Source organism: Pseudophryne corroboree, chromosome 9 (assembly GCF_028390025.1).
Source record: "Pseudophryne corroboree isolate aPseCor3 chromosome 9, aPseCor3.hap2, whole genome shotgun sequence".
In the NCBI taxonomy this organism is placed as follows: domain Eukaryota; kingdom Metazoa; phylum Chordata; class Amphibia; order Anura; family Myobatrachidae; genus Pseudophryne; species Pseudophryne corroboree.
In genome coordinates, this window is record NC_086452.1 from 37,923,418 (window position 1) to 37,949,676 (window position 26,259).

General features: G+C 51.0%; 1 protein-coding gene across 4 annotated transcripts in view; it reads right to left on the reverse strand.

Annotated features, from left to right (window-relative positions):
* Positions 1-26,259, reverse strand: part of PGM1 (phosphoglucomutase 1) — a 304,177-nt gene that overhangs the window by 146,320 nt on the left and 131,598 nt on the right. For 3 of the 4 annotated variants that reach the window (XM_063939190.1, XM_063939189.1, XM_063939191.1), the window contains 2 exons: positions 11,953-12,086; positions 490-638 (listed from right to left, as the gene is read on the reverse strand). The exons of the other annotated variant lie outside the window; for it this stretch is intronic. In XM_063939190.1, the coding sequence (XP_063795260.1) occupies positions 490-638; positions 11,953-12,086 (283 nt within the window). The remainder of the gene's footprint in view (positions 1-489; positions 639-11,952; positions 12,087-26,259) is intronic. 4 annotated transcript variants of the gene reach the window in all.

Here is a 26,259-nt window from a genome sequence, read left to right on the forward strand (position 1 = left end):
GCATCGGGATACTCAGGAGTCCGATGGTGAAACCGATGTCAGCCCAAAGGTCTTAATGTTTCTGCTTTTGTACGCCGCCAGTTGGCGTCTCTATGCGTGAGCCATTGGCATATGTTCGCAAGTGTGCTGTGTGGGGAATCGCAGCTGCGCATGTAACGGCCTGACCACCGAGAGGCCCTGTGGGAGAAACTAAACCAGTATATAACAAACGGTAAATGTATCATATGTTTGTTTACATGTTATCTGTTAGACAGATATAAAATGTTATAGTTATAGTTGGGAAGGGGCGTGGCCTAGCCTAATTACCTGCAGTGGGCTACATGAGTACGCAGCCAGTATTTACCCTGCATGCACAATAATAAATGGATATGCCCCCCTTGCAGTGCCATATGGTTTATTCCAGGAATTGCACCTTTTTGGCTCTTATACCCAAGTCTGAATAAGACCCCTGCTCTATTACTAATAATGATAATAACATAAGATCATTACCTCCGTCATTTCCAGCGCCTTGTTGTAGCCCATGGCGAGTAACGTCACCCAGAGGTCGCTGGGATCTCCCTCCCGGTCATTCGCCTCCATGAGATTGAGATCCAGAAACCCTTTCCTTGTCAACTCATTTCTCTTTGTTTCAAAGTTCTCTGTGTGTAAGACAAGAATAATACACATTAGCTATAGAGACCCAATAACAAGACACATTTACACATAGCACCCTGTCTACAGTCTCCCCTCGCTCTTACTGCCAGTATACCGCACATAGCACCCTGTCTACAGTCTCCCCTTCGCTCTTACTGCCAGTATACAGCACATAGCACCCTGTCTACAGTCTCCCCTCGCTCTTACTGCCAGTATACAGCACATAGCACCCTGTCTAGTCTCCCCTCGCTCTTACTGCCAGTATACAGCACATAGCACCTCTGTCTACAGTCCGTCTCCCCTCGCTCTTACTGCCAGTATACAGCACATAGCACCCTGTCTACAGTCTCCCCTTGCTCTTACTGCGAGTATACAGCACATAGCACCCTGTCTACAGTCTGTCTCCCCTCGCTCTTACTGCCAGTATACAGCACATAGCACCTCTGTCTACAGTCTCCCCTCGCTCTTACTGCCAGTATACAGCACATAGCACCCTGTCTACAGTCTGTTTCCCCTCGCTCTTACTGCCAGTATACAGCACATAGCACCTCTGTCTACAGTCTCCCCTCGCTCTTACTGCCAGTATACAGCACATAGCACCCTGTCTACAGTCCGTCTCCCCTCACTCTTACTGCCAGTGTACATCACATAGCACCCTGTCTACAGTCTCCCCTCGCTCTTACTGCCAGTATACAGCACATAGCACCTCTGTCTACAGTCTCCCCTCGCTCTTACTGCCAGTATACAGCACATAGCACCTCTGTCTACAGTCTCCCCTCGCTCTTACTGCCAGTATACAGCACATAGCACCCTGTCTACAGTCTCCCCTCGCTCTTACTGCCAGTATACAGCACATAGCACCCTGTCTACAGTCTCCCGTCGCTCTTACTGCCAGTATACAGCACATAGCACCCTGTCTACAGTCTCCCGTCGCTCTTACTGCCAGTATACAGCACATAGCACCCTGTCTACAGTCTGTTTCCCCTCGCTCTTACTGCCAGTATACAGCACATAGCACCTCTGTCTACAGTCTCCCCTCGCTCTTACTGCCAGTATACAGCACATAGCACCCTGTCTACAGTCTCCCATCGCTCTTATTGCCAGTATACAGCACATAGCACCCTGTCTACAGTCTCCCCTCGCTCTTATTGCCAGTATACAGCACATAGCACCCTGTCTACAGTCTCCCCTCGCTCTTACTGCCAGTATACAGCACATAGCACCCTGTCTACAGTCTCCCCTCGCTCTTACTGCCAGTATACAGCACATAGCACCTCTGTCTACAGTCTCCCCTCGCTCTTACTGCCAGTATACAGCACATAGCACCCTGTCTAGTCTCCCCTAGCTCTTACTGCCAGTATACAGCACATAACACCCTGTCTACAGTCTCCCGTCGCTCTTACTGCCAGTATACAGCACATAGCACCTCTGTCTACAGTCTCCCCTCGCTCTTACTGCCAGTATACAGCACATAGCACCTCTGTCTACAGTCTCCCCTCGCTCTTACTGCCAGTGTACAGCACATAGCACCTCTGTCTACAGTCTCCCCTCGCTCTTACTGCCAGTATACAGCACATAGCACCTCTGTCTACAGTCTCCCCTCGCTCTTACTGCCAGTATACAGCACATAGCACCCTGTCTACAGTCTCCCCTCGCTCTTACTGCCAGTATACAGCACATAGCACCTCTGTCTACAGTCTCCCCTCGCTCTTACTGCCAGTATACATCACATAGCACCTCTGTCTACAGTCTCCCCTCGCTCTTACTGCCAGTATACAGCACATAGCACCCTGTCTACAGTCTCCCCTCGCTCTTACTGCCAGTATACAGCACATAGCACCCTGTCTACAGTCTGTTTCCCCTCGCTCTTACTGCCAGTATACAGCACATAGCACCCTGTCTACAGTCTCCCCTCGCTCTTACTGCCAGTGTACAGCACATAGCGCCCTGTCTACAGTCTCCCCTCGCTCTTACTGCCAGTATACAGCACATAGCACCCCTGTCTACAGTCTCCCCTCGCTCTTACTGCCAGTATACAGCACATAGCACCTCTGTCTACAGTCTCCCCTCGCTCTTACTGCCAGTATACAGCACATAGCACCCTGTCTACAGTCTGTTTCCCCTCGCTCTTACTGCCAGTATACAGCACATAGCACCTCTGTCTACAGTCTCCCCTCGCTCTTACTGCCAGTATACAGCACATAGCACCCTGTCTACAGTCTCCCATCGCTCTTATTGCCAGTATACAGCACATAGCACCCTGTCTACAGTCTCCCCTCGCTCTTATTGCCAGTATACAGCACATAGCACCCTGTCTACAGTCTCCCCTCGCTCTTACTGCCAGTATACAGCACATAGCACCCTGTCTACAGTCTCCCCTCGCTCTTACTGCCAGTATACAGCACATAGCACCTCTGTCTACAGTCTCCCCTCGCTCTTACTGCCAGTATACAGCACATAGCACCCTGTCTAGTCTCCCCTCGCTCTTACTGCCAGTATACAGCACATAGCACCCTGTCTACAGTCTCCCGTCGCTCTTACTGCCAGTATACAGCACATAGCACCTCTGTCTACAGTCTCCCCTCGCTCTTACTGCCAGTATACAGCACATAGCACCTCTGTCTACAGTCTCCCCTCGCTCTTACTGCCAGTATACAGCACATAGCACCTCTGTCTACAGTCTCCCCTCGCTCTTACTGCCAGTATACAGCACATAGCACCCCTGTCTACAGTCTCCCCTCGCTCTTACTGCCAGTATACAGCACATAGCGCCCTGTCTACAGTCTCCCCTCGCTCTTACTGCCAGTATACAGCACATAGCACCTCTGTCTACAGTCTCCCCTCGCTCTTACTGCCAGTATACAGCACATAGCACCCTGTCTACAGTCTCCCCTCGCTCTTACTACCAGTGTACAGCACATAGCGCCCTGTCTACAGTCTCCCCTCGCTCTTACTGCCAGTATACAGCACATAGCACCTCTGTCTACAGTCTCCCCTTGCTCTTACTGCGAGTATACAGCACATAGCACCCTGTCTACAGTCTGTTTCCCCTCGCTCTTACTGCCAGTATACAGCACATAGCACCCCTGTCTACAGTCTCCCCTCGCTCTTACTGCCAGTATACAGCACATAGCACCTCTGTCTACAGTCTCCTCTCGCTCTTACTGCCAGTATACAGCACATAGCGCCCTGTCTACAGTCTCCTCTCGCTCTTACTGCCAGTATACAGCACATAGCGCCCTGTCTACAGTCTGTCTCACCTCGCTCTTACTGCCAGTATACAGCACATAGCACCCTGTCTACAGTCTCCCCTCGCTCTTACTGCCAGTATACAGCACATAGCACCTCTGTCTAGTCTCCCCTCGCTCTTACTGCCAGTATACAGCACATAGCACCTCTGTCTACAGTCCGTCTCCCCTCGCTCTTACTGCCAGTATACAGCACATAGCACCTCTGTCTACAGTCCGTCTCCCCTCGCTCTTACTGCCAGTATACAGCACATAGCACCCTGTCTACAGTCTCCCCTTGCTCTTACTGCGAGTATACAGCACATAGCACCCTGTCTACAGTCTGTCTCCCCTCGCTCTTACTGCCAGTATACAGCACATAGCACCTCTGTCTACAGTCTCCCCTCGCTCTTACTGCCAGTATACAGCACATAGCACCTCTGTCTACAGTCTCCCCTCGCTCTTACTGCCAGTATACAGCACATAGCACCCTGTCTACAGTCTCCCCTCGCTCTTACTGCCAGTGTACAGCACATAGTGCCCTGTCTACAGTCTCCCCTCGCTCTTACTGCCAGTATACAGCACATAGCACCTCTGTCTACAGTCTCCCCTTGCTCTTACTGCGAGTATACAGCACATAGCACCCTGTCTACAGTCTGTTTCCCCTCGCTCTTACTGCCAGTATACAGCACATAGCACCCCTGTCTACAGTCTCCCCTCGCTCTTACTGCCAGTATACAGCACATAGCACCTCTGTCTACAGTCTCCCCTCGCTCTTACTGCCAGTGTACAGCACATAGCACCCTGTCTACAGTCTCCCCTCGCTCTTACTGCCAGTATACAGCACATAGCACCCTGTCTACAGTCTCCCCTCGCTCTTACTGCCAGTGTACAGCACATAGCGCCCTGTCTACAGTCTCCCCTCGCTCTTACTGCCAGTATACAGCACATAGCACCCCTGTCTACAGTCTCCCCTCGCTCTTACTGCCAGTATACAGCACATAGCACCTCTGTCTACAGTCTCCCCTCGCTCTTACTGCCAGTATACAGCACATAGCACCCTGTCTACAGTCTGTTTCCCCTCGCTCTTACTGCCAGTATACAGCACATAGCACCTCTGTCTACAGTCTCCCCTCGCTCTTACTGCCAGTATACAGCACATAGCACCCTGTCTACAGTCTCCCATCGCTCTTATTGCCAGTATACAGCACATAGCACCCTGTCTACAGTCTCCCCTCGCTCTTACTGCCAGTATACAGCACATAGCACCTCTGTCTACAGTCTCCCCTCGCTCTTACTGCCAGTATACAGCACATAGCACCCTGTCTAGTCTCCCCTCGCTCTTACTGCCAGTATACAGCACATAGCACCCTGTCTACAGTCTCCCGTCGCTCTTACTGCCAGTATACAGCACATAGCACCTCTGTCTACAGTCTCCCCTCGCTCTTACTGCCAGTATACAGCACATAGCACCTCTGTCTACAGTCTCCCCTCGCTCTTACTGCCAGTATACAGCACATAGCACCTCTGTCTACAGTCTCCCCTCGCTCTTACTGCCAGTATACAGCACATAGCACCCCTGTCTACAGTCTCCCCTCGCTCTTACTGCCAGTATACAGCACATAGCGCCCTGTCTACAGTCTCCCCTCGCTCTTACTGCCAGTATACAGCACATAGCACCCTGTCTACAGTCTGTTTCCCCTCGCTCTTACTGCCAGTATACAGCACATAGCACCCCTGTCTACAGTCTCCCCTCGCTCTTACTGCCAGTATACAGCACATAGCACCCCTGTCTACAGTCTCCCCTCGCTCTTACTGCCAGTATACAGCACATAGCACCTCTGTCTACAGTCTCCCCTCGCTCTTACTGCCAGTGTACAGCACATAGCGCCCTGTCTACAGTCTCCCCTCGCTCTTACTGCCAGTATACAGCACATAGCACCTCTGTCTACAGTCTCCTCTCGCTCTTACTGCCAGTATACAGCACATAGCGCCCTGTCTACAGTCTCCTCTCGCTCTTACTGCCAGTATACAGCACATAGCGCCCTGTCTACAGTCTGTCTCCCCTCGCTCTTACTGCCAGTATACAGCACATAGCACCCTGTCTACAGTCTCCCCTCGCTCTTACTGCCAGTATACAGCACATAGCACCTGTCTAGTCTCCCCTCGCTCTTACTGCCAGTATACAGCACATAGCACCTCTGTCTACAGTCCGTCTCCCCTCGCTCTTACTGCCAGTATACAGCACATAGCACCTCTGTCTACAGTCCGTCTCCCCTCGCTCTTACTGCCAGTATACAGCACATAGCACCCTGTCTACAGTCTCCCCTTGCTCTTACTGCGAGTATACAGCACATAGCACCCTGTCTACAGTCTGTCTCCCCTCGCTCTTACTGCCAGTATACAGCACATAGCACCTCTGTCTACAGTCTCCCCTCGCTCTTACTGCCAGTATACAGCACATAGCACCCTGTCTACAGTCTCCCCTCGCTCTTACTGCCAGTATACAGCACATAGCACCCTGTCTACAGTCCGTCTCCCCTCACTCTTACTGCCAGTATACAGCACATAGCACCCTGTCTACAGTCCGTCTCCCCTCACTCTTACTGCCAGTATACAGCACATAGCACCTCTGTCTACAGTCTCCCCTCGCTCTTATTGCCAGTATACAGCACATAGCACCCTGTCTACAGTCTCCCCTCGCTCTTACTGCCAGTATACAGCACATAGCACCTCTGTCTACAGTCTCCCCTCGCTCTTACTGCCAGTATACAGCACATAGCACCTCTGTCTACAGTCTCCCCTCGCTCTTACTGCCAGTATACAGCACATAGCACCCTGTCTAGTCTCCCCTTGCTCTTACACATATAGCACCCTGTCTACAGTCTCCCCTCGCTCTTACTGCCAGTGTACAGCACATAGCGCCCTGTCTACAGTCTCCTCTCGCTCTTACTGCCAGTATACAGCACATAGCGCCCTGTCTACAGTCTCCCCTCGCTCTTACTGCCAGTATACAGCACATAGCACCTCTGTCTACAGTCTCCCTTTGCTCTTACTGCCAGTATACAGCACATAGCACCCCTGTCTACAGTCTCCCCTCGCTCTTACTGCCAGTATACAGCACATAGCACCTCTGTCTACAGTCTCCCTTTGCTCTTACTGCCAGTATACAGCACATAGCACCTCTGTCTACAGTCTCCCTTTGCTCTTACTGCCAGTATACAGCACATAGCACCTCTGTCTACAGTCTCCCCTCGCTCTTACTGCCAGTATACAGCACATAGCACCTCTGTCTACAGTCTCCCTTTGCTCTTACTGCCAGTATACAGCACATAGCACCCCTGTCTACAGTCTCCCTTTGCTCTTACTGCCAGTATACAGCACATAGCACCTCTGTCTACAGTCTCCCTTTGCTCTTACTGCCAGTATACAGCACATAGCACCTCTGTCTACAGTCTCCCATCGCTCTTACTGCCAGTATACAGCACATAGCACCCCTGTCTACAGTCTCCCCTCGCTCTTACTGCCAGTATACAGCACATAGCACCCCTGTCTACAGTCTCCCCTCGCTCTTACTGCCAGTATACAGCACATAGCACCCCTGTCTACAGTCTCCCCTCACTCTTACTGCCAGTATACAGCACATAGCACCCTGTCAACAGTCTCCCCTCGCTCTTACTGCCAGTATACAGCATGTATATACTACCAGGGGCGGATTGGGATGAAAAACCAGAGCGGGAAATTTATGGAAGCAGCACTAATGGAGATGTGGTCTGATGAGGGGGTGGGGGTCTGATGAGGGGGTGGGGTCTGATGAGGGGGTGGGGGTCTGATGAGGGGGTGGGGGTCTGATGAGGGGGTGGGGTCTGTTGGGGGAAGGGCGGGATCCCTCCTTGAAGGGCCTGACTGTATGCAAATGCAGCTTTCCTTGTGTCTTTGCTGCCGCTGTGTCTGAGACCAGGGGCGGACTGGGAACTAACAGTGGCCCAACATGGACAGTACAAGAGGTATAACATACCGTGTAGCCATGGCAGCATCATTGGATGGCAGAGTACTACAGTATAAGTGAAGCGTTTGATACACAATGTAACACTGGTGTGATGGTTGTGCACGTACAGATGGCAGCTATGATGTAGCAGTGACATAAGGTCCCAGGCTTTTCTCATCGGTGCCCATATACGGTTACAATCTTTCCCCCCGTAAAGCCAACAATAATGGCTGTAACTAGTGATGCTCAACTGTAATGTGCACATTCCCCACTGTTACACTGGGGTCTATGGGGGTAATTCAGACCTGATCGCAGCAGCAAATTTGTTAGCAGATGGGCAAAAACAAGTGCACTGCAGGTGGGGCAGATGTAACATGTGCAGAGAGAGTTAGATTTGGGTGGGTTATTTTGTTTCTGTGCAGGGTAAATACTGCTTGCTTTATTTTTACACTGCAATTTAGATTTCAGTTTGAACACACCCCACCCAAACCTAACTCTCTCTGCACATGTTACATCTGCCCCACCTGCACTGCACATGGTTTTGCCCAACAAATTTGCTGCTGCGATCAACTCTGAATTACCCCCTATGTACTAAGCCGTGGAGAGAGATAAAGTACCAGCCAACCAGATCCTAAGTGCCATGTTACAGGCTGTGTTTCAAAAATGACATTAGCTGGTTGGTTGGTAATTTATCTTGCTCTATTTTATCTCTCTACACGGCTGAGTACATAGACCCCATTGTTACATCTAGTCTGCATGTGACATGAGTGAGAGATGTCTGCAACTTCTAGCTCATCACTGCTGCCAGGCTGCCCCTATTACACCCCACAACTGCCAGGCTACCCCTCTTATACCCCACAGCTGCCAGGCTGCCCCTCTTACACCCCACAGCTGCCAGGCTGCTCCTCTTACACCCCACAGCTGCCAGGCTGCCCCTCTTACACCCGGCAGCTGCCACAGCTGCCAGGCTGCCCTCTTACACCCCGCAGCTGCCAGGCTGCCCCTCTTACACCCGGCAGCTGCCAGGCTGCCCCTCTTACACCCCGCAGCTGCCAGGCTGCCCCTCTTACACCCCGCAGCTGCCAGGCTGCCCCTCTTACACCCCGCAGCTGCCAGGCTGCTCCTCTTACACCCCGCAGCTGCCAGGCTGCTCCTCTTACACCCCACAGCTGCCAGGCTGCCCCTCTTACACCTGGCAGCTGCCAGGCTGCCCCTCTTACACCCCACAGCTGCCAGGCTGCCCTTCTCCCACCCCGCAGCTGCCAGGCTGCCCTTCTCCCACCCAACAGCTGCCAGGCTGCTACTCTTACACCCCACAGCTGCTAGGCTACCCCTCTTACACCCCACAGCTGCCAGTCTGCCCCTCTTACACCCCACAGCTGCCAGGCTGCTTCTCTTACACCCCGCAGCTGCCAGGCTGCTCCTCTTACACCTGGCAGCTGCCAGGCTGCCCCTCTTACACCTGGCAGCTGCCAGGCTGCCCTTCTCCCACCCCACAGCTGCCAGGCTGCCCTTCTTCCACCCCGCAGCTGCCAGGCTGCTCCTCTTACACCTGGCAGCTGCAAGGCTGCCCCTCTTACACCCCACAGATGCCAGTCTGCCCCTCTTACACCCCACAGCTGCCAGGCTGCTCCTCTTACACCCCGCAGCTGCCAGGCTGCCCCTCTTAGACCCCGCAGCTGCCAGGCTGCTCCTCTTACACCCCGCAGCTGCCAGGCTGCTCCTCTTACACCCCACAGCTGCCAGGCTGCCCCTCTTACACCTGGCAGCTGCCAGGCTGCCCCTCTTACACCCTACAGCTGCCAGGCTGCCCTTCTCCCACCCCACAGCTGCCAGGCTGCCCTTCTCCCACCCAACAGCTGCCAGGCTGCCCTTCTTATACCCCACAGTTGCCAGGCTGCCCTTCTTACACCCCACAGCTGCCAGGCTGCCCTTCTTGCACCCCACAGCTGCCAGGCTGCCCTTCTTGTGCCAGGAAGTAATCATTAAAGAACCTGATAAAAGCATGTGATTGCAGTTGTCTAGTTCTAGTATAACCTAATCATTATTACTGCTATAATATTTGCGGAGGGTTAGCGACACAGCCATACATGTACTGTAGAGACCCCTAAGCATCATGTAATATATAAGGATAGTGGGATTTCTGAGCGGTGTGGATTGAAAGACAGACAGTACATAGATAGTTAATAGGTCAACACCCGATGGTCGACAGTTAAATGGTCAACATAGACTTAGGTCGACAGGGTTAAAAGGTTGACATGCTCCTAGCAGTCTAATCCTAGCCCAAGTGCCTAACTATAAATCTAACCCCAAACCCGAAAAATCATGAAAAATAACTCAGCAACATTTTTTGTGTCAACATTTTGACCCTGTTGACCATTTCCTGTCGACATTTTGACTCTGATGACTGTCGACCATCTGGTGTCGATTTACAGACTATCTAGTACTGTCTATCTACCATCTGGATCCCACTTCTGAGACAGAGGGGGAAAAACAGCCCAATACACTGGTGCAGTGTAATCAAGGAAGGAAATAAAGGAGTTATTAGGGAGGTAGTAGTGCGCGGAACCCTGACGTCTGTCTTTCCTGATACCCCTTTCAATCCGCCAGCTCTGAACACGGGTTATTGCACATGAGCACGCATAACCCGTGTTGCTGTGCAGTCTGAAAGGGCCCAGATGGCATAATCCGGGTCGAGCAACCCCGGTATTCCAACTCTGGTAGCGAGCAGGGTGGCACACGTGTTCAACCGGGCTCGCTGTGCTGTGTGAACGGGAACCAGGGTCGATGCAACCTGTTTCCGTTCAATCTGTGTGGACTGGCGGCGCTTGGAGATCATGTGATCTTTAAGTCCCGCCCTCGCTGCGTCACCGCTGATATCACCAACCCAGCAATATGCCGGGTTGGGAACAGCGGCGGCGAGGGGCCTGAGGCGGGTCTCACCCGGGAAGCACCCGTGTCAGGCCCCCCGGTGCGACCCGCCTCAGGCAGTCTAAAAGGGTATCCGGTCTCTAGGTCGACCACACTTAGGTCGACAGTCATTAGGTCGACCACTATTGGTTGACATGAATTAGGTCGACAGGGTTACTGGGTCGACATGACTTTTTTTAAAAAAAAATTCATTTATTGACCTTTTCATACTTTACCGATCCACGTGGATTACAATTAGGAATGGTAACCAGTGCCGAGCACAGCGGTAGTGTGCCGAGCGCAACGAGGCACCTTGCCCGAAGCATGGCGAGCGAAGCGAACCATGCGAGGGGACACGGTGCACTAATTGGGGTTCTCGATCAGTTTACGAAGAAAACGACACCAATTGTTTTTTAAAAAAAAGCTCACGTCGACCGTCTGTCCTGTCGACCTTGACCATGTCAACATAATGCTTGTGTCGACCTATTTTGGGTGTCGACTTAGTTACTGTCCACCAACAGTGGTCGATCTAGACACTGTCGAACTAAGCATGGTCGACTCTATGATCCACATCTGTCTAAAAGGGGTATTAGCTTATACATGCGAGTTCTAGAGGATATTTCCCTCTTACATAAGCAGCCTGAATGGCGTCAGGGCTGGAGATGGATAAACCTCTCTAGCGTATCGCTGCTTAGTGAATCTCTCCAGATTTCCGATTTCGGAGAAACTACAAGTCTACTGCAAAGATTCATTGTGTTGGCGGCACGTTTCTGGAGAAAGCGCAATTAATACAAGTAAATGATGTTCCGTTTTTCCCAGCAACGTCCGAGGAAAAAGCTGTACTGTTAGCAGGTGATATTAAGGTCATATTATAATAAATGTTGGAAGCGCGTGGCCTTTATACCGTCAGTTTTTTTTCAACATCTTGCTGAAAGGTTAAGAGAAAAGTAATTCAGTTCTAATGCATTCTTAATAGAAACTATAAAAATGCAAATCTTTTGCTCAGAATTAGTGGACGTTTTACGGCCCGCAATATACCATGCAGCATCGGGAAGCGAGCGCTACATATTTAAATCTGTTCCAAATTATCTCCCAATAACACACTTTTTTCTGTTAAACAACTGTATTAAGTGACTTCATTAATATAAAAGTGACAAATCTTGAGGAGGAAACGCACAAACCGAAATCGCGCACCTTTACAAACCTCCCAGGCGTCCTCATCGCACCTCTCACCGCTGGTCCTCAGCTCAAAGATATTATACTCATCCAGGTCCAGGTAGCCGTTGCCGTCTAAATCAATGACGTCATATATGTCTGACAAGGCCGATCTAACGTGCGGGCAAGGAGGAAGATGGGAAAAGATAGAGAGCTGTTATTTCATATTGTTATAGGACGTACTCACAGTCACATAAGGAATGTATTCAGTTCTGCAGTCGCCGATAAAATTAATGCCCCGGACGTCGCTCTGCTTGGAGTAGAGTTTCCATAACAGGTCATGTTTTCCTGAGACGTCTCATTAATGCAGGGTTTTGAGCAACTTACTGTTCTTTCTATGCGTAGAAAAGGCAGATGTTACAGTGCGTCCGTCACCCACATGCAGTGCCGGCAGAGATTTCGTGTAGTAGAATCTTTATCATTACAGCAGCCCTACCCATTCATTAGCAGCCTGTGCCATGATAGCAATGCCTAAATAATAGCAGGGGAATTGCAGTGTAAAATCTTGGCGGCGTAGCACGACGATGGTTGACAAAGTGCACCTGGATTTGCGCTGAAATACATGGCAGAGAACAAAACCAGCAAGATGGCGGTGATTGTGGAAGGAGAAACGCTTGCAACGACTGAGGTTAGGAGTTTAGCGCAGCGAAGGTGGTGCTTGTAACGTCTGAGATAGGGGCACCATGTGATCCATGTAATAATGACAGTGGCGACAGCCGCTCACTCTTATAATACATTTAAGACAATACTGAGGCAACACAGAGTAGTACTTAGGGGAAATATTGACATTTCAAATAAAATCAGGATTTTGGTACTTACCGATAAATCCCTTTCTCCGATTCCACAGGGGCCACTGGACTGCAGATACAATGGGGATATAGTAGGCAGTAACTGGGAGCTGGCACTTTAAATTTATAACCATGTGACTAGCTCCTCCCCTACTATGTCCCCACTCCAAGCCAGTCTAGTCAAAACTGTGCCCGAGGAGAACTGGAAAAGACCAACGTCAAAGTAGAGGAGGTTCGCTAAGCCAACTAAAACAAGATAATACCAAGGAAACCTGGAAACATAGTGATAGGGTAATAGGAACAAAATGCACAGTCACACAGTGACATGCAACCCGATAAGTGTAGAAGGAGGAAACAGCGCTGGGTGGGCATCCAGTGGCCCCTGTGGAATCGGAGAAAGGGATTTATCGGTAAGTACCAAAATCCTGATTTCTCCTTCATCCACTAGGGGCCACTGGAGTGCAGATACAATGGGGACGTCCCAGAGCTTCCAAGACGGGAGGGAGAGCGCTGAGAGACCTGCAAAAAACGCTCGGCCAAACTGTGACATAGAGGCCGCAAAAATGTCAAATCCGTAAAACGTGATAAACGTATAAATGTCCCGACTAAGCGGCATCGCAACATAAAGCATTCACGGAAACCCCCTGGGCAGCCGCCCCCGAAGGTCCCCCAGAGCTTGTGGATTGCGCCGAAAAGGAAAACGGAGGCTCTCGAGCAACCGCCAAATAAGACTGTCTGATGGTCAGACGTATCCAACGACCCAACAGCTGTTGGGACCCCGGCCATTTAGGACGGGAGCATCGTACAGAACAAAGAAGAATTCAATTTGACGAATAGCCGAAGACCTTTGTACAGAGAGTCGGAGAGCCCTGACAACATCCAAAGGTCACAAATCCGATGAAACCGCCGAGAGGGCCGAAAACACAAGTGTCAGATTTATATGAAAAGCGGACATCACCCCTGGAAGAAACGACAGCTGAGTATGAAGCTGAGCCGTAACCTTATTCGAAAAAATAAGAATTTACTCACCGGTAATTCTATTTCTCGTAGTCCGTAGTGGATGCTGGGAACTCCGTAAGGACCATGGGGAATAGCGGGCTCCGAAGGAGGCTGGGCACTCTAGAAAGATTTATGACTACCTGGTGTGCATTGGCTCCTCCCACTATGACCCTCCTCCAAGCCTCAGTTAGGACACTGTGCCCGGACGAGCTGACATAATAAGGAAGGATTTAGAATCCCGGGTAAGACTCTTACCAGCCACACCAATCACACCGTACAACTCGTGATACTATATCCAGTTTGACAGTATGAAAACAACTGAGCCTCTCAACAGATGGCTCAACAATAACCCTTTAGTTAACAATAACTATTTACAAGTATTGCAGACAATCCGCACTTGGGATGGGCGCCCAGCATCCACTACGGACTACGAGAAATAGAATTACCGGTGAGTAAATTCTTATTTTCTCTGACGTCCTAGTGGATGCTGGGAACTCCGTAAGGACCATGGGGATTATACCAAAGCTCCCAAACGGGCGGGAGAGTGCGGATGACTCTGCAGCACCGAATGAGAGAACTCCAGGTCCTCCTCAGCCAGGGTATCAAATTTGTAGAATTTTGCAAACGTGTTTGCCCCTGACCAAGTAGCTGCTCGGCAAAGTTGTAAAGCCGAGACCCCTCGGGCAGCCGCCCAAGATGAGCCCACCTTCCTTGTGGAATGGGCATTTACAGATTTTGGCTGTGGCAGGCCTGCCACAGAATGTGCAAGCTGAATTGTACTACAAATCCAGCGAGCAATAGACTGCTTAGAAGCAGGAGCACCCAGCTTGTTGGGTGCATACAGGATAAACAGCGAGTCAGCTTTTCTGACTCCAGCCGTCCTGGATACATATATTTTCAGGGCCCTGACAACGTCTAGCAACTTGGAGTCCTCCAAATCCCTAGTAGCCGCAGGCACCACAATAGGCTGGTTCAGGTGAAACGCTGACACCACCTTAGGGAGAAATTGGGGACGAGTCCTCAATTCTGCCCTATCCATATGGAAAATCAGATAAGGGCTTTTACATGATAAAGCCGCCAATTCTGACACTCGCCTGGCTGAAGCCAAGGCCAATAACATGACCACTTTCCACGTGAGATATTTCAGATCCACGGTTTTTAGTGGCTCAAACCAATGTGATTTTAAGAAACTCAACACCACGTTGAGATCCCAAGGTGCCACAGGAGGCACAAACGGGGGCTGAATATGCAGCACTCCTTTCACAAATGTCTGAACTTCAGGTACTGAAGCTAGTTCTTTTTGAAAGAAAATCGACAGAGCCGAGATCTGTACTTTAATGGAGCCTAGTTTTAGGCCCATATTCACTCCTGCTTGCAGGAAATGCAGAAATCGACCTAGTTGAAATTCCTCTGTTGGGGCCTTTTTGGCCTCGCACCATGCAACATATTTCCGCCATATGCGGTGATAATGCTTTGCCGTAACATCTTTCCTGGCCTTAATAAGCGTAGGAATGACTTCTTCCGGAATACCCTTTTCCTTTAGGATCCGGTGTTCAACCGCCATGCCGTCAAACGCAGCCGCGGTAAGTCTTGGAACAGACAGGGCCCCTGCTGTAGCAGGTCCTGTCTGAGCGGTAGAGGCCACGGGTCCTCTGAGAGCATCTCTTGAAGTTCCGGGTACCACGCTCGTCTTGGCCAATCCGGAACCACGAGAATTGTGTTTACTCCTCGCTTTCTTATTATTCTCAATACCTTTGGTATGAGAGGCAGAGGAGGGAACACATAAACCGACTGGTACACCCACGGTGTCACTAGAGCGTCCACAGCTACCGCCTGAGGGTCCCTTGACCTGGCGCAATATCTTTTTAACTTTTTGTTGAGGCGGGACGCCATCATGTCCACCTGTGGTTTTTCCCAACGGTTTACCAGCATCTGGAAGACTTCTGGATGAAGTCCCCACTCTCCCGGGTGGAGGTCGTGTCTGCTGAGGAAGTCTGCTTCCCAGTTGTCCACTCCCGGAATGAACACTGCTGACAGTGCTAGTACATGATTCTCCGCCCATCGGAGGATTCTTGTGGCTTCTGCCATTGCCATCCTGCTTCTTGTGCCGCCCTGTCGATTTACATGGGCGACTGCCGTGATGTTGTCTGACTGGATCAGCACCGGCTGGTGTAGGAGCAGGGATTTTGCTTGACTTAGGGCATTGTAGATGGCCCTTAGTTCCAGAATATTTATGTGAAGGGAAGTCTCCTGACTCGACCATAGTCCTTGGAAGTTTCTTCCCTGTGTGACTGCCCCCCAGCCTCGAAGGCTGGCATCCGTGGTCACCAGGACCCAGTCCTGTATGCCGAACCTGCGGCCCTCTAGAAGATGGGCACTCTGCAGCCACCACAGTAGAGACACCCTGGTTCTTGGAGACAGGGTTATTAAGCGATGCATCTGAAGATGCGATCCGGACCACTGGTCCAACAGGTCCCACTGAAAGATTCTGGCATGGAACCTGCCGAAGGGAATTGCTTCGTAAGAAGCCACCATCTTTCCCAGGACCCGCGTGCAGCGATGCACTGATACCTGTTTTGGCTTCAGGAGGTCTCTGACTAGAGATGACAACTCCCTGGCTTTCTCCTCCGGGAGAAACACTTTTTTCTGGACTGTATCCAGAATCATACCCAGGAACAGTAGCCGTGTCGTCGGAACCAGCTGTGACTTTGGGATATTCAGAATCCAGCCGTGCTGGTGCAGCACCTCCTGAGATAGTGCTACTCCCACCAACAACTGTTCCTTGGACCTCACTTTTATTAGGAGATCGTCCAAGTACGGGATAATTAAAACTCCCTTTTTTCGAAGGAGTATCATCATTTCCGCCATAACCTTGGTAAATACCCTCGGTGCCGTGGACAGTCCAAACGGCAGCGTCTGGAATTGGTAATGGCAATCCTGTACCACAAATCTGAGGTACTCCTGGTGAGGATGGTAAATGGGGACATGCAAGTAAGCATCCTTGATGTCCAGGGATACCATGTAATCCCCCTCTTCCAGGCTCGCAATAACCGCCCTGAGCGATTCCATCTTGAACTTGAATTTTTTTATGTATGTGTTCAAGGATTTCAAATTTAAAATGGGTCTCACCGAACCGTCCGGTTTCGGTACCACAAATAGTGTGGAATAGTAACCCCGGCCTTGTTATAGTAGGGGTACCTTGATTATCACCTGCTGGGAATACAGCTTGTGAATTGCCGCTAGCACCGCCTCCCTGTCTGAGGGAGCAATCGGCAAGGCAGATTTTAGGAACCGGTGGGGTGGAGACGCCTCGAATTCCAGTTTGTACCCCTGAGATACTATTTGAAGGATCCAGGGATCCACCTGTGAGCGAGCCCACTGATCGCTGAAATTCTTGAGGCGGCCCCCCACCGTACCAGGCTCCGCCTGTGGAGCCCCACCGTCATGCGGCGGACTTGGCAGAAGAAGCGGGGGAGGACTTTTGCTCCTGGGAACCTGCTGTTTGTTGCAGCCTTTTTCCCCTACCTCTGCCTCTGGATAGAAAAGTCCCGTCTTTTCCACGCCTGTTTTTCTGGGTCCGAAAGGACTAAACCTGATAAAACGGCGCCTTCTTAGGCTGTGAGGGGACATGGGGTAAAAATGCTGACTTCCCAGACGTTGCTGTGGAAACTAGGTCCGAGAGACCATCCCCAAATAATTCCTCACCCTTATATGGCAACACTTCCATGTGCCTTTTAGAATCTGCATCTCCTGTCCACTGGCGAGTCCATAAGCCTCTCCTAGCAGAAATGGACAATGCACTTACTTTAGATGCCAGTCGGCAGATTTCCCTTTGTGCATCTCTCATATATAAGACTGAGTCTTTTATATGGTCTATGGTTAACAGGATCGTGTCTCTGTCTAATGTGTCAATATTTTCTGACAGTTTATCTGACCACGCAGCGGCAGCACTGCACATCCAAGCTGACGCAATAGCTGGCCTAAGTATAATGCCTGAGTGTGTATATACAGACTTCAGGATCGCCTCCTGCTTTCTATCAGCAGGTTCCTTGAGGGCGGCCGTATCCGGAGACGGTAGTGCCACCTTTTTAGACAAACGTGTGAGCGCTTTATCCACCCTAGGAGGTGTTTCCCAACGTGACCTATCCTCTGGCGGGAAAGGGAACGCCATTAGTACCTTCTTAGGAATTACCAATTTTTTATCAGGGAAAGCCCACGCTTCTTCACACACTTCATTTAATTCATCTGATGGGGGAAAAACTACGGGTAGTTTTTTCTCCCCAAACATAATACCATTTTTAGTGGTACCTGTATTTATATCAGAAATGTGTAACACCTCTTTCATTGCCTCAATCATGCAGTGAATGGCCTTAGTGGGCATCAGGTTAGACTCATCGTCGTCGACACTGGTGTCAGTATCAGTGTCGACATCTGGGTCTGCGGTCTGAGGTAGCGGGCGTTTTAGAGCCCCTGATGACCTGAGAAGTCGGCTGTCCCACATTTGGCATGTCGTCAAATTTCTTATGTAAGGAGTCTATACGTGCACTCATTTCTTTCCATAAGCTCAACCACTCAGGTGTCTGCCCCGCAGGGGGTGACATCCCTTCTAAAGGCATCTGCTCCGTCTCCACATCATTATCCTCATCAAACATGTCGACACAGCCGTACCGACACACCGCACACACACAAGGAATGCTCCAACAGAGGACAGGACCCACAAAAGCCCTTTGGGGGGACAGAGTGAGAGTATGCCAGCACACACCAGAGCGCTATATAATGCAGGGACTAACTGAGTTATGTCCCCTATAGCTGCTTTTTCTATATAATTTATACAGCGCCTAAATTTAGTGCCCCCCCCCCTCTTTTTTTACCCTTTTCTGTAGTGTAGACTGCAGGGGAGAGCCAGGGAGCTTCCTTCCAGCGGATCTGTGAAGGAGAAATGGCGCCAGTGTGCTGCAGGAGATAGCTCCGCCCCTTTTCCGCTGACTATTCTCCCGCTTTTTTCTGGATTCTGGCAGGGGTATTTTCCACATATATAGCCTCTGGGGCTATATATTGTGGTATTTTTGCCAGCCAAGGTGTTATAATTGCTTCTCAGGGCGCCCCCCCCCAGCGCCCTGCACCCTCAGTGACCGGAGTGTGAAGTGTGTGTGAGGAGCAATGGCGCACAGCTGCAGTGCTGTGCGCTACCTTGGTGAAGACTGATGTCTTCTGCCGCCGATTTTCCGGACCTCTTCTTGCTTCTGGCTCTGTAAGGGGGACGGCGGCGCGGCTCCGGGACCGAACACCAAGGACTGGGCCTGCGGTCGATCCCTCTGGAGCTAATGGTGTCCAGTAGCCTAAGAAGCCCAATCCGGCTGCAAGCAGGCGAGTTCGCTTCTTTTCCCCTTAGTCCCTCGCTGCAGTGAGCCTGTTGCCAGCAGGTCTCACTGAAAATAAAAAACCTAAATCTATACTTTCTTTCTAAGGGCTCAGGAGAGCCCCTAGTGTGCATCCAACCTCGGCCGGGCACAAAATCTTACTGAGGCTTGGAGGAGGGTCATAGTGGGAGGAGCCAGTGCACACCAGGTAGTCATAAATCTTTCTAGAGTGCCCAGCCTCCTTCGGAGCCCGCTATTCCCCATGGTCCTTACGGAGTTCCCAGCATCCACTAGGACGTCAGAGAAAGGTGGGTTGCCGGTAGAGTACTCCCTGCAAGAAAGCCCGAACTTCCGGCCATCAGACTAATCACCTTTGGAAGAAAACCGAAAGAGCAGAGACCTGAAACTCAGGTCAATCTAGTCGAAGCGCAGCCGGGCAAACCACCCGGAGAAACCAAATAAGGCGGCTAAATGAAAAAAACGAAAGGAAAAACCCTCGTCATCCACACCAGGCCACATAAAGTTTCCAAAAGTGGCAAAAGTGAGACGAGGTAACTGACTTCCGAAATCGGGGCCCAGTAGGTATAACCGAACTAGGGAACTCCATCCTTCTGAGAAGGTTTCGTGAACAGCCACACCGTTAAACGAAACCTGTGTAAGACTGAACAAAGAGAAGGACCCTGTTGAAGTAGACATTCCCGTAGAGGTAGGAGCCAAGACTCCTCTACTGACAACAGGTGCAGGGTAGATTTCCAAGTCTTGCGTGGCCAAACTGGAGTCACCGGGAGGACTAGCGCACATTCTCCCTTTATGCGTTGCAGAAATTGAGGTAGTAACAGGAAAGGAGGAAAGATAGACTAACCAGAAGCTCCAAGGAGCCGTGAGGGCATCCACGGCTACCGCCGCCAGGGCTCTCGTCCGAGAGTAATAAAGGGGCAGTTGAAGAGTCAGTCGGAATGCCATGAGGTCGATCCGAGTTCTCCGCCAACAGCGGACCAGCTGACAAAACTCCGGGGAATGTCCACTCACCCGGGTGCCAGACCTGGCGGCTTGATCTGGAATGAAGACTGTTATCCTCTGCTCAGAGGAGGATGTAGGTGACCTCTCTCAGCGCCGCACATGGCTGAAGAGAGAGGGGAACTGGTCCCGAGGAAGGAAAAATCCTCTGACGGACCGAGTTGAGAACCATCCCTAAAAAAACAGAAAAAACAGTACGAGGAGCATAAATGGGACCCGTGTCGAATCAGAAGATCCTGGATCCTCCGGATATTCAGAAACAACCTAATCTGCAGAGTGGGCTTCCAGCAGTAGATTGTCCAGTTAGGGAACAAACCTCACTCTCTGCCTTTGAAGTAGGGCCATCCTGTGACCTTCATGAACACGGTGGGAGCGGAAGAGAGACCGAACGGAAAGGTCTGAAAATGGAAAATAAGATTTTACTTACCGGTAAATCTATTTCTCGTAGTCCGTAGAGGATGCTGGGACTCCGTAAGGACCATGGGGAATAAACGGGCTACGCAGGAGATAGGGCACTTTAAGAAAGCTTTGGATTCTGGGTGTGCACTGGCTCCTCCCTCTATGACCCTCCTCCAGACCTCAGTTAGGGAAACTGTGCCCAGAGGAGATGGACAGTACGAGGAAGGATTTATGTAAATCTAAGGGCGAGATTCATACCAGCCACACCAATCACACCGTATAACTTGTGATAAACTTACCCAGTTAACAGTATGAACAACAACATAGCCACGGTATCACCGAAAACTATAACATAACCTTTATGTAAGCAATAACTATATACAAGTCTTGCAGAAGAAGTCCGCACTTGGGACGGGCACCCAGCATCCTCTACGGACTACGAGAAATAGATTTACCGGTAAGTAAAATCTTATTTTCTCTAACGTCCTTGAGGATGCTGGGACTCCGTAAGGACCATGGGGATTATACCAAAGCTCCCAAACGGGCGGGAGAGTGCGGATGACTCTGCAGCACCGATTGAGCAAACAGGAGGTCCTCCTCAGCCAGGGTATCAAACTTATAGAACTTCGCAAAGGTGTTTGTCCCCGACCAAGTAGCTGCTCGGCACAACTGTAATGCCGAGACCCCTCGGGCAGCCGCCCAAGAAGAGCCCACTTTCCTAGTGGAGTGGGCCTTAACCGATTTCGGTAACGGCAATCCTGCCGTAGAATGCGCCTGCTGAATCGCGTTACAGATCCAGCGAGCAATAGTCTGCTTTGAAACAGGGCCGCCAACCTTGTTGGCCGCATACAGAACAAACAAAGCTTCAGTCTTCCTGATCCGAGCCGTTCTGGTCACATAAATCTTCAAAGCCCTGACTACATCCAGGGACTCAGAATCCTCCAAGTCCCTTGTAGTCACAGGCACGACAATAGGTTGGTTCACATAAAAAGATGAGACCACTTTTGGCAGAAAGTGAGGACGAGTCCTCAACTCTGCCCTATCCACGTGAAAAACCAAGTATGGGCTTTTATGCGATAAAGCCGTCAATTCTGAAACACGTCTCGCCGAAGCTAACGCCAACAACATGACCACTTTCCACGTGAGGTATTTCAACTCCACAGTTTTAAGTGGTTCAGACCAAGGTGACTTGAGGAAACGTAACACCACGTTAAGATCCCAAGGCGCCACCGGAGGCACAAAGGGAGGCTGAATATGCAGCACCCCCTTCACAAAAGTCTGTACCTCAGGAAGAGAGGCTAATTCTCTATGAAAGAAAATGGATAAGGCCGAAATCTGGACTTTTATGGACCCTAATTTTAGGCCCAAGGTCACTCCTGTTTAAAGGAAGTGAAGTAGACGGCCCAAATGGAACTCCTCCGTAGGAGCAGTTCTGGCCTCACACCAAGAAACATATTTCCGCCATATACGGTGATAATGTTTCAACGTCACGTCTTTCCTAGCCTTGATCAGGATAGGAATGACTTCCTCCGGAATCCCTTTTTCCGCTAGGATCCGGCGTTCAACCGCCATGCCGTCAAACGCAGCCGCGGTTATTCTTGGAACAGACAGGGCCCCTGCTGCAGCAGGTCCTGCCTTAGAGGAAGAGGCCACGGATCTTCTGTGAGCAACTCTTGTAGTTCCGGATACCAAGTCCTCCGTGGCCAATCTGGAACAATGAGGATTGTTCTGACCCTGCTCATTCTTATTATTCTCAACACCTTGGGTATGAGAGGAAGAGGAGGAAACACATAGACTGATCTGAACACCCAAGGTGTCACCAGAACGTCTACCTCTACCGCCTGAGGGTCCCTTGACCTGGCGCAATACCGCTTTAGCTTTTTGTTGAGACGGGACGCCATCATGTCTATTTGAGGCAGGCCCCACCGATCCGCGATCTGTGCAGAGACTTCTTGATGAAGTCCCCACTCCCCCGGATGCAGGTCGTGCCTGCTGAGGAAGTCCGCCTCCCAGTTGTCCACCCCCGGGATGAACACCGTTGACAGCGCGCTTACATGGCCTTCCGCCCAGCGTAGAATCCTGGTCGCTTCTGCCATGGCCACTCTGCTCCTTGTTCCGCCTTGGCGGTTTATATGAGCCACTGCCGTGACATTGTCTGACTGAATCAGAACCGGTCTTCTCCGAAGTAAGTTCTCCGCTTGACGCAGGGCGTTGTATATGGCCCTCAACTCCAGGACGTTGATGTGGAGACAAGTCTCCAGGCTTGACCAGAGACCTTGGAAATTTCTTCCCAGTGCCACTGCTCCCCAGCCTCGGCGGCTTGCGTCCGTGGTTACCAGGACCCAGTCCTGAATGCCGAACCTGCGACCCTCTAGAAGGTGAGCACTGTTCAGCCACCACAGGAGAGATACCCTGGTCCTGGGAGACAGGGTGAACCTTTGATGCATTTGTAAATGGGACCCGGACCACTTGTCCAAGAGGTCCCATTGAAAAGTCCTCGCATGGAATCTGCCGAAAGGGATAGCCTCGTATGAAGCCACCATCTTCCCCAGGACCCGCGTGCACTGATGCACTGAAACCTTCTTTGGTTTCAATAGGTTCCTGACCATGGTCATGAGTTCCTGAACCTTTTCGATCGGAAGAAAACCCTTTTTCTGGTCTGTGTCTAGGATCAGGCCCAGAAAGGTCAGACGCGTTGTAGGAACTAGCTGGGACTTCGGTATATTGAGAATCCAGCCGTGTAGCTGCAACGTCTTCATGGACAGAGACACGCTGTCCAGCAACTTCTCCCGAGATCTCGCCTTTATAAGGAGATCGTCCAAGTATGGGATAATTGTGACCCCCTGCCTGCGCAGGAGCACCATCATTTCCGCCATTACCATGGTGAAAATCCTCGGGGCCGTGGAAAGTCCAAACGGCAACGTCTGAAATTGGTAGTGACAGTCCTGCACTGCAAATCTCAGGAATGCCTGATGAGGGGGGAATATTGGAACATGAAGGTATGCATCCTTTATGTCCAGGGACACTATCCAGCCCCCCCCCCCCCCCCCCCCCCCCCCTCCAGGCTGGCGATGACCGCCCGGAGTGATTCTATTTTGAACTTGAACCTTTTCAAGTACAAGTTCAGGGATTTCAGGTTTAAAATGGGCCTGACCGAACCGTCCGGTTTCGGGACCACAAACAGGGTTGAATAATATCCCTCTCCCTGCTGGAGATGAGGAACTGTGACAATCACCTGTTGAACATACAATTTTGGATTGCTGTCAACAATGACTCCCTCTCTGACGGGGAAGTCGGCAGAGCCGATTTGAAAAACCGGCGAGGAGGCAAGTCTTCGAATTCTAGCCTGTATCCCTGAGCAACAATCTCTATTGCCCAGGGATCCACCTGCGATTGAACCAAGACGTGGCTGAAAAACCGAAGACGAGCCCCCACCAGATCTGCCTCCCCCCGGGAAGCCCCAGCGTCATGCGGTGGAATTTGCAGACGCAGGGGAGGACTTCTGCTCTTGGGAACTAGCTGTGTGCAGCTTCTTTCCCCTGCCTTTTCCTCTGGTAACAAAGGACGATCCCCGTACCTTCTTGTTTTTATTGGAACGAAAGGACTGCATTTGATAATGAGGTGCCTTCTTAGTATGCTGCGGGGGGACATAAAGTAAGAAACTCGACTTACCAGCCGTAGCGACAAGGTCCGAGAGGCCGTCTCCAAACAACTCCTCCCCCTTGTACGGCAAGGACTCCATGTGCCGCTTAGAATCGGCATCCCCCGTCCACTGCCGGTTCCACAGGAGTCGCCTAGCAGAAATAGACATAGCATTTATTCTGGAGCTTAATAAACAAATGTCTCTCTGAGCATCTCTCATATACAAGGCAGCATCTCTGATATGCTCTATGGTCATTTGAATGGCATCCCTATCTAAGGTGTCAATCTCCGTAGATAAGGAATCTGCCCATGCCACAACTGCACTACAAACCCAGGCCGACGCCATAGCCGGTCTAGCAATAGTGCCGGAGTGAGTGTAAATGTGCTTCATGGTAATTTCCTGCCTGCGATCGTCCGGTTCCTTGAGGGAAGCCGTATCCTGAGAAGGCAGTGCCACCTTTTTGGACAAGCGTGTCAGCGCCTTGTCCACTTTTGGTGAAGATTCCCAGCGTATCCTATCAGTTTGTGGAAAAGGATACGCTATAAGAATCCTTTTGGGAACTTGTGGTCTCCTATCTGGAGCGTCCCAAGCCTTTTCGCACAATTCACTTAACTCAAATGATGATGGAAAAGTGACTTCAGGCTTTTTCTCTTTATACATGTGTACCCTCGTGTCAGGGACAGGGGGTTCCTCAGTAATATGCAAAACCTCTTTAATGGCCATAATCATGTACCGAATACCTTTTGCCACCTTCGGCTGTAATTTTGCATCTTCATAGTCGACAATAGAGTCAGAATCTGTGTCGGTATTTGTGTCATCGATCTGGGATATGGTGCGCTTCTGAGACCCCGACGGGCCTGGCGCCACAGGGACAGGAATGGACTGGGTACCTGACTGATCCCTAGCTTCTGCCTTGTCTAACCTTTTATGCAATAGATTGACATTTGCATTCAAGACATTCAGCATATCCACCCATTCTGGTGTCGGCGTTGCCGACGGCGACCTGACATTCAAACACTCCCCCTCCACAGTAAGCGAGCCTTCCTCGTCAAACATGTCGACATACGCGTACCGACACACTTCACACACACAGGGAACCCCTTTTCTGAAGACAGTATCCCTGTCAAGGCCCTTTGGAGAGACAGAGAGAGAGTATGCCAGCACACACCCCAGTGCAACAACCCTGGAGACCAACACAAAATGTTTTTCCCCAGCAGCGCTGTGCAATATGTAAACCGCCAATTATGTGCCCCCCCCCCCCTCTTTTAAGCACCCTTTTACCGTGTGTAAGCAGGGGAGAGTCCGGGGAGCTTCCTCTCAGCAGTGCTGTGGAGAGAAAATGGCGCTGGTGAGTGCTGAGGGAGAAGCCCCGCCCTCTCGGCGGCGGGCTTCTGAACCGCTGAAACTTAGGAAAAAATGGCGAGGGCTCTTTTATATACATGTACAGAGCCCACCTGTACATGTATATAGTCTTTACCATGCAGAGGTTTATATTGCTGCCCAGGGCGCCCCCCCCCCCCCTGCGCCCTGCACCCTTACAGTGACCGGAGTATGTGAGGTGTATGGGAGCAATGACGCACAGCTGCAGTGCTGTGCGTTACCTCAGTGAAGCTGAAGGCTTCTGCCGCCTGAGACGTCTTCTGACTTCTGTTCTTCTTGCTCTGTGAGGAGAACGGCGGCGCGGCTCTGGGGGTGGACGCCCAGTAAGAACCTGTGTTCACCCCCTCTGGAGCTAATGCTGTCCAGTAGCCGAGGAAGCAGAGCCTATCTTTGACAAGAAGGTCTGCTCCTCTCTCCTCAGTCCCTCGATGCAGGGAGCCTGTTGCCAGCAGTGCTCCCTGTGAAAAAGTAGTAAAAAGTAGAAAGAAAAATCCAAACAAAAATGCTTCTAGGCAGAGAACTCTGGAGAGCTCTCTGCAGTGCACCGATCTTGCTCTGGGCACAGTGTAAAACTGAGGTCTGGAGGAGGGGCATAGAGGGAGGAGCCAGTGCATACCCAGAGTCCAAAGCTTTCTTAAAGTGCCCTATCTCCTGCGGAGCCCGTCTATTCCCCATGGTCCTTACGGAGTCCCAGCATCCT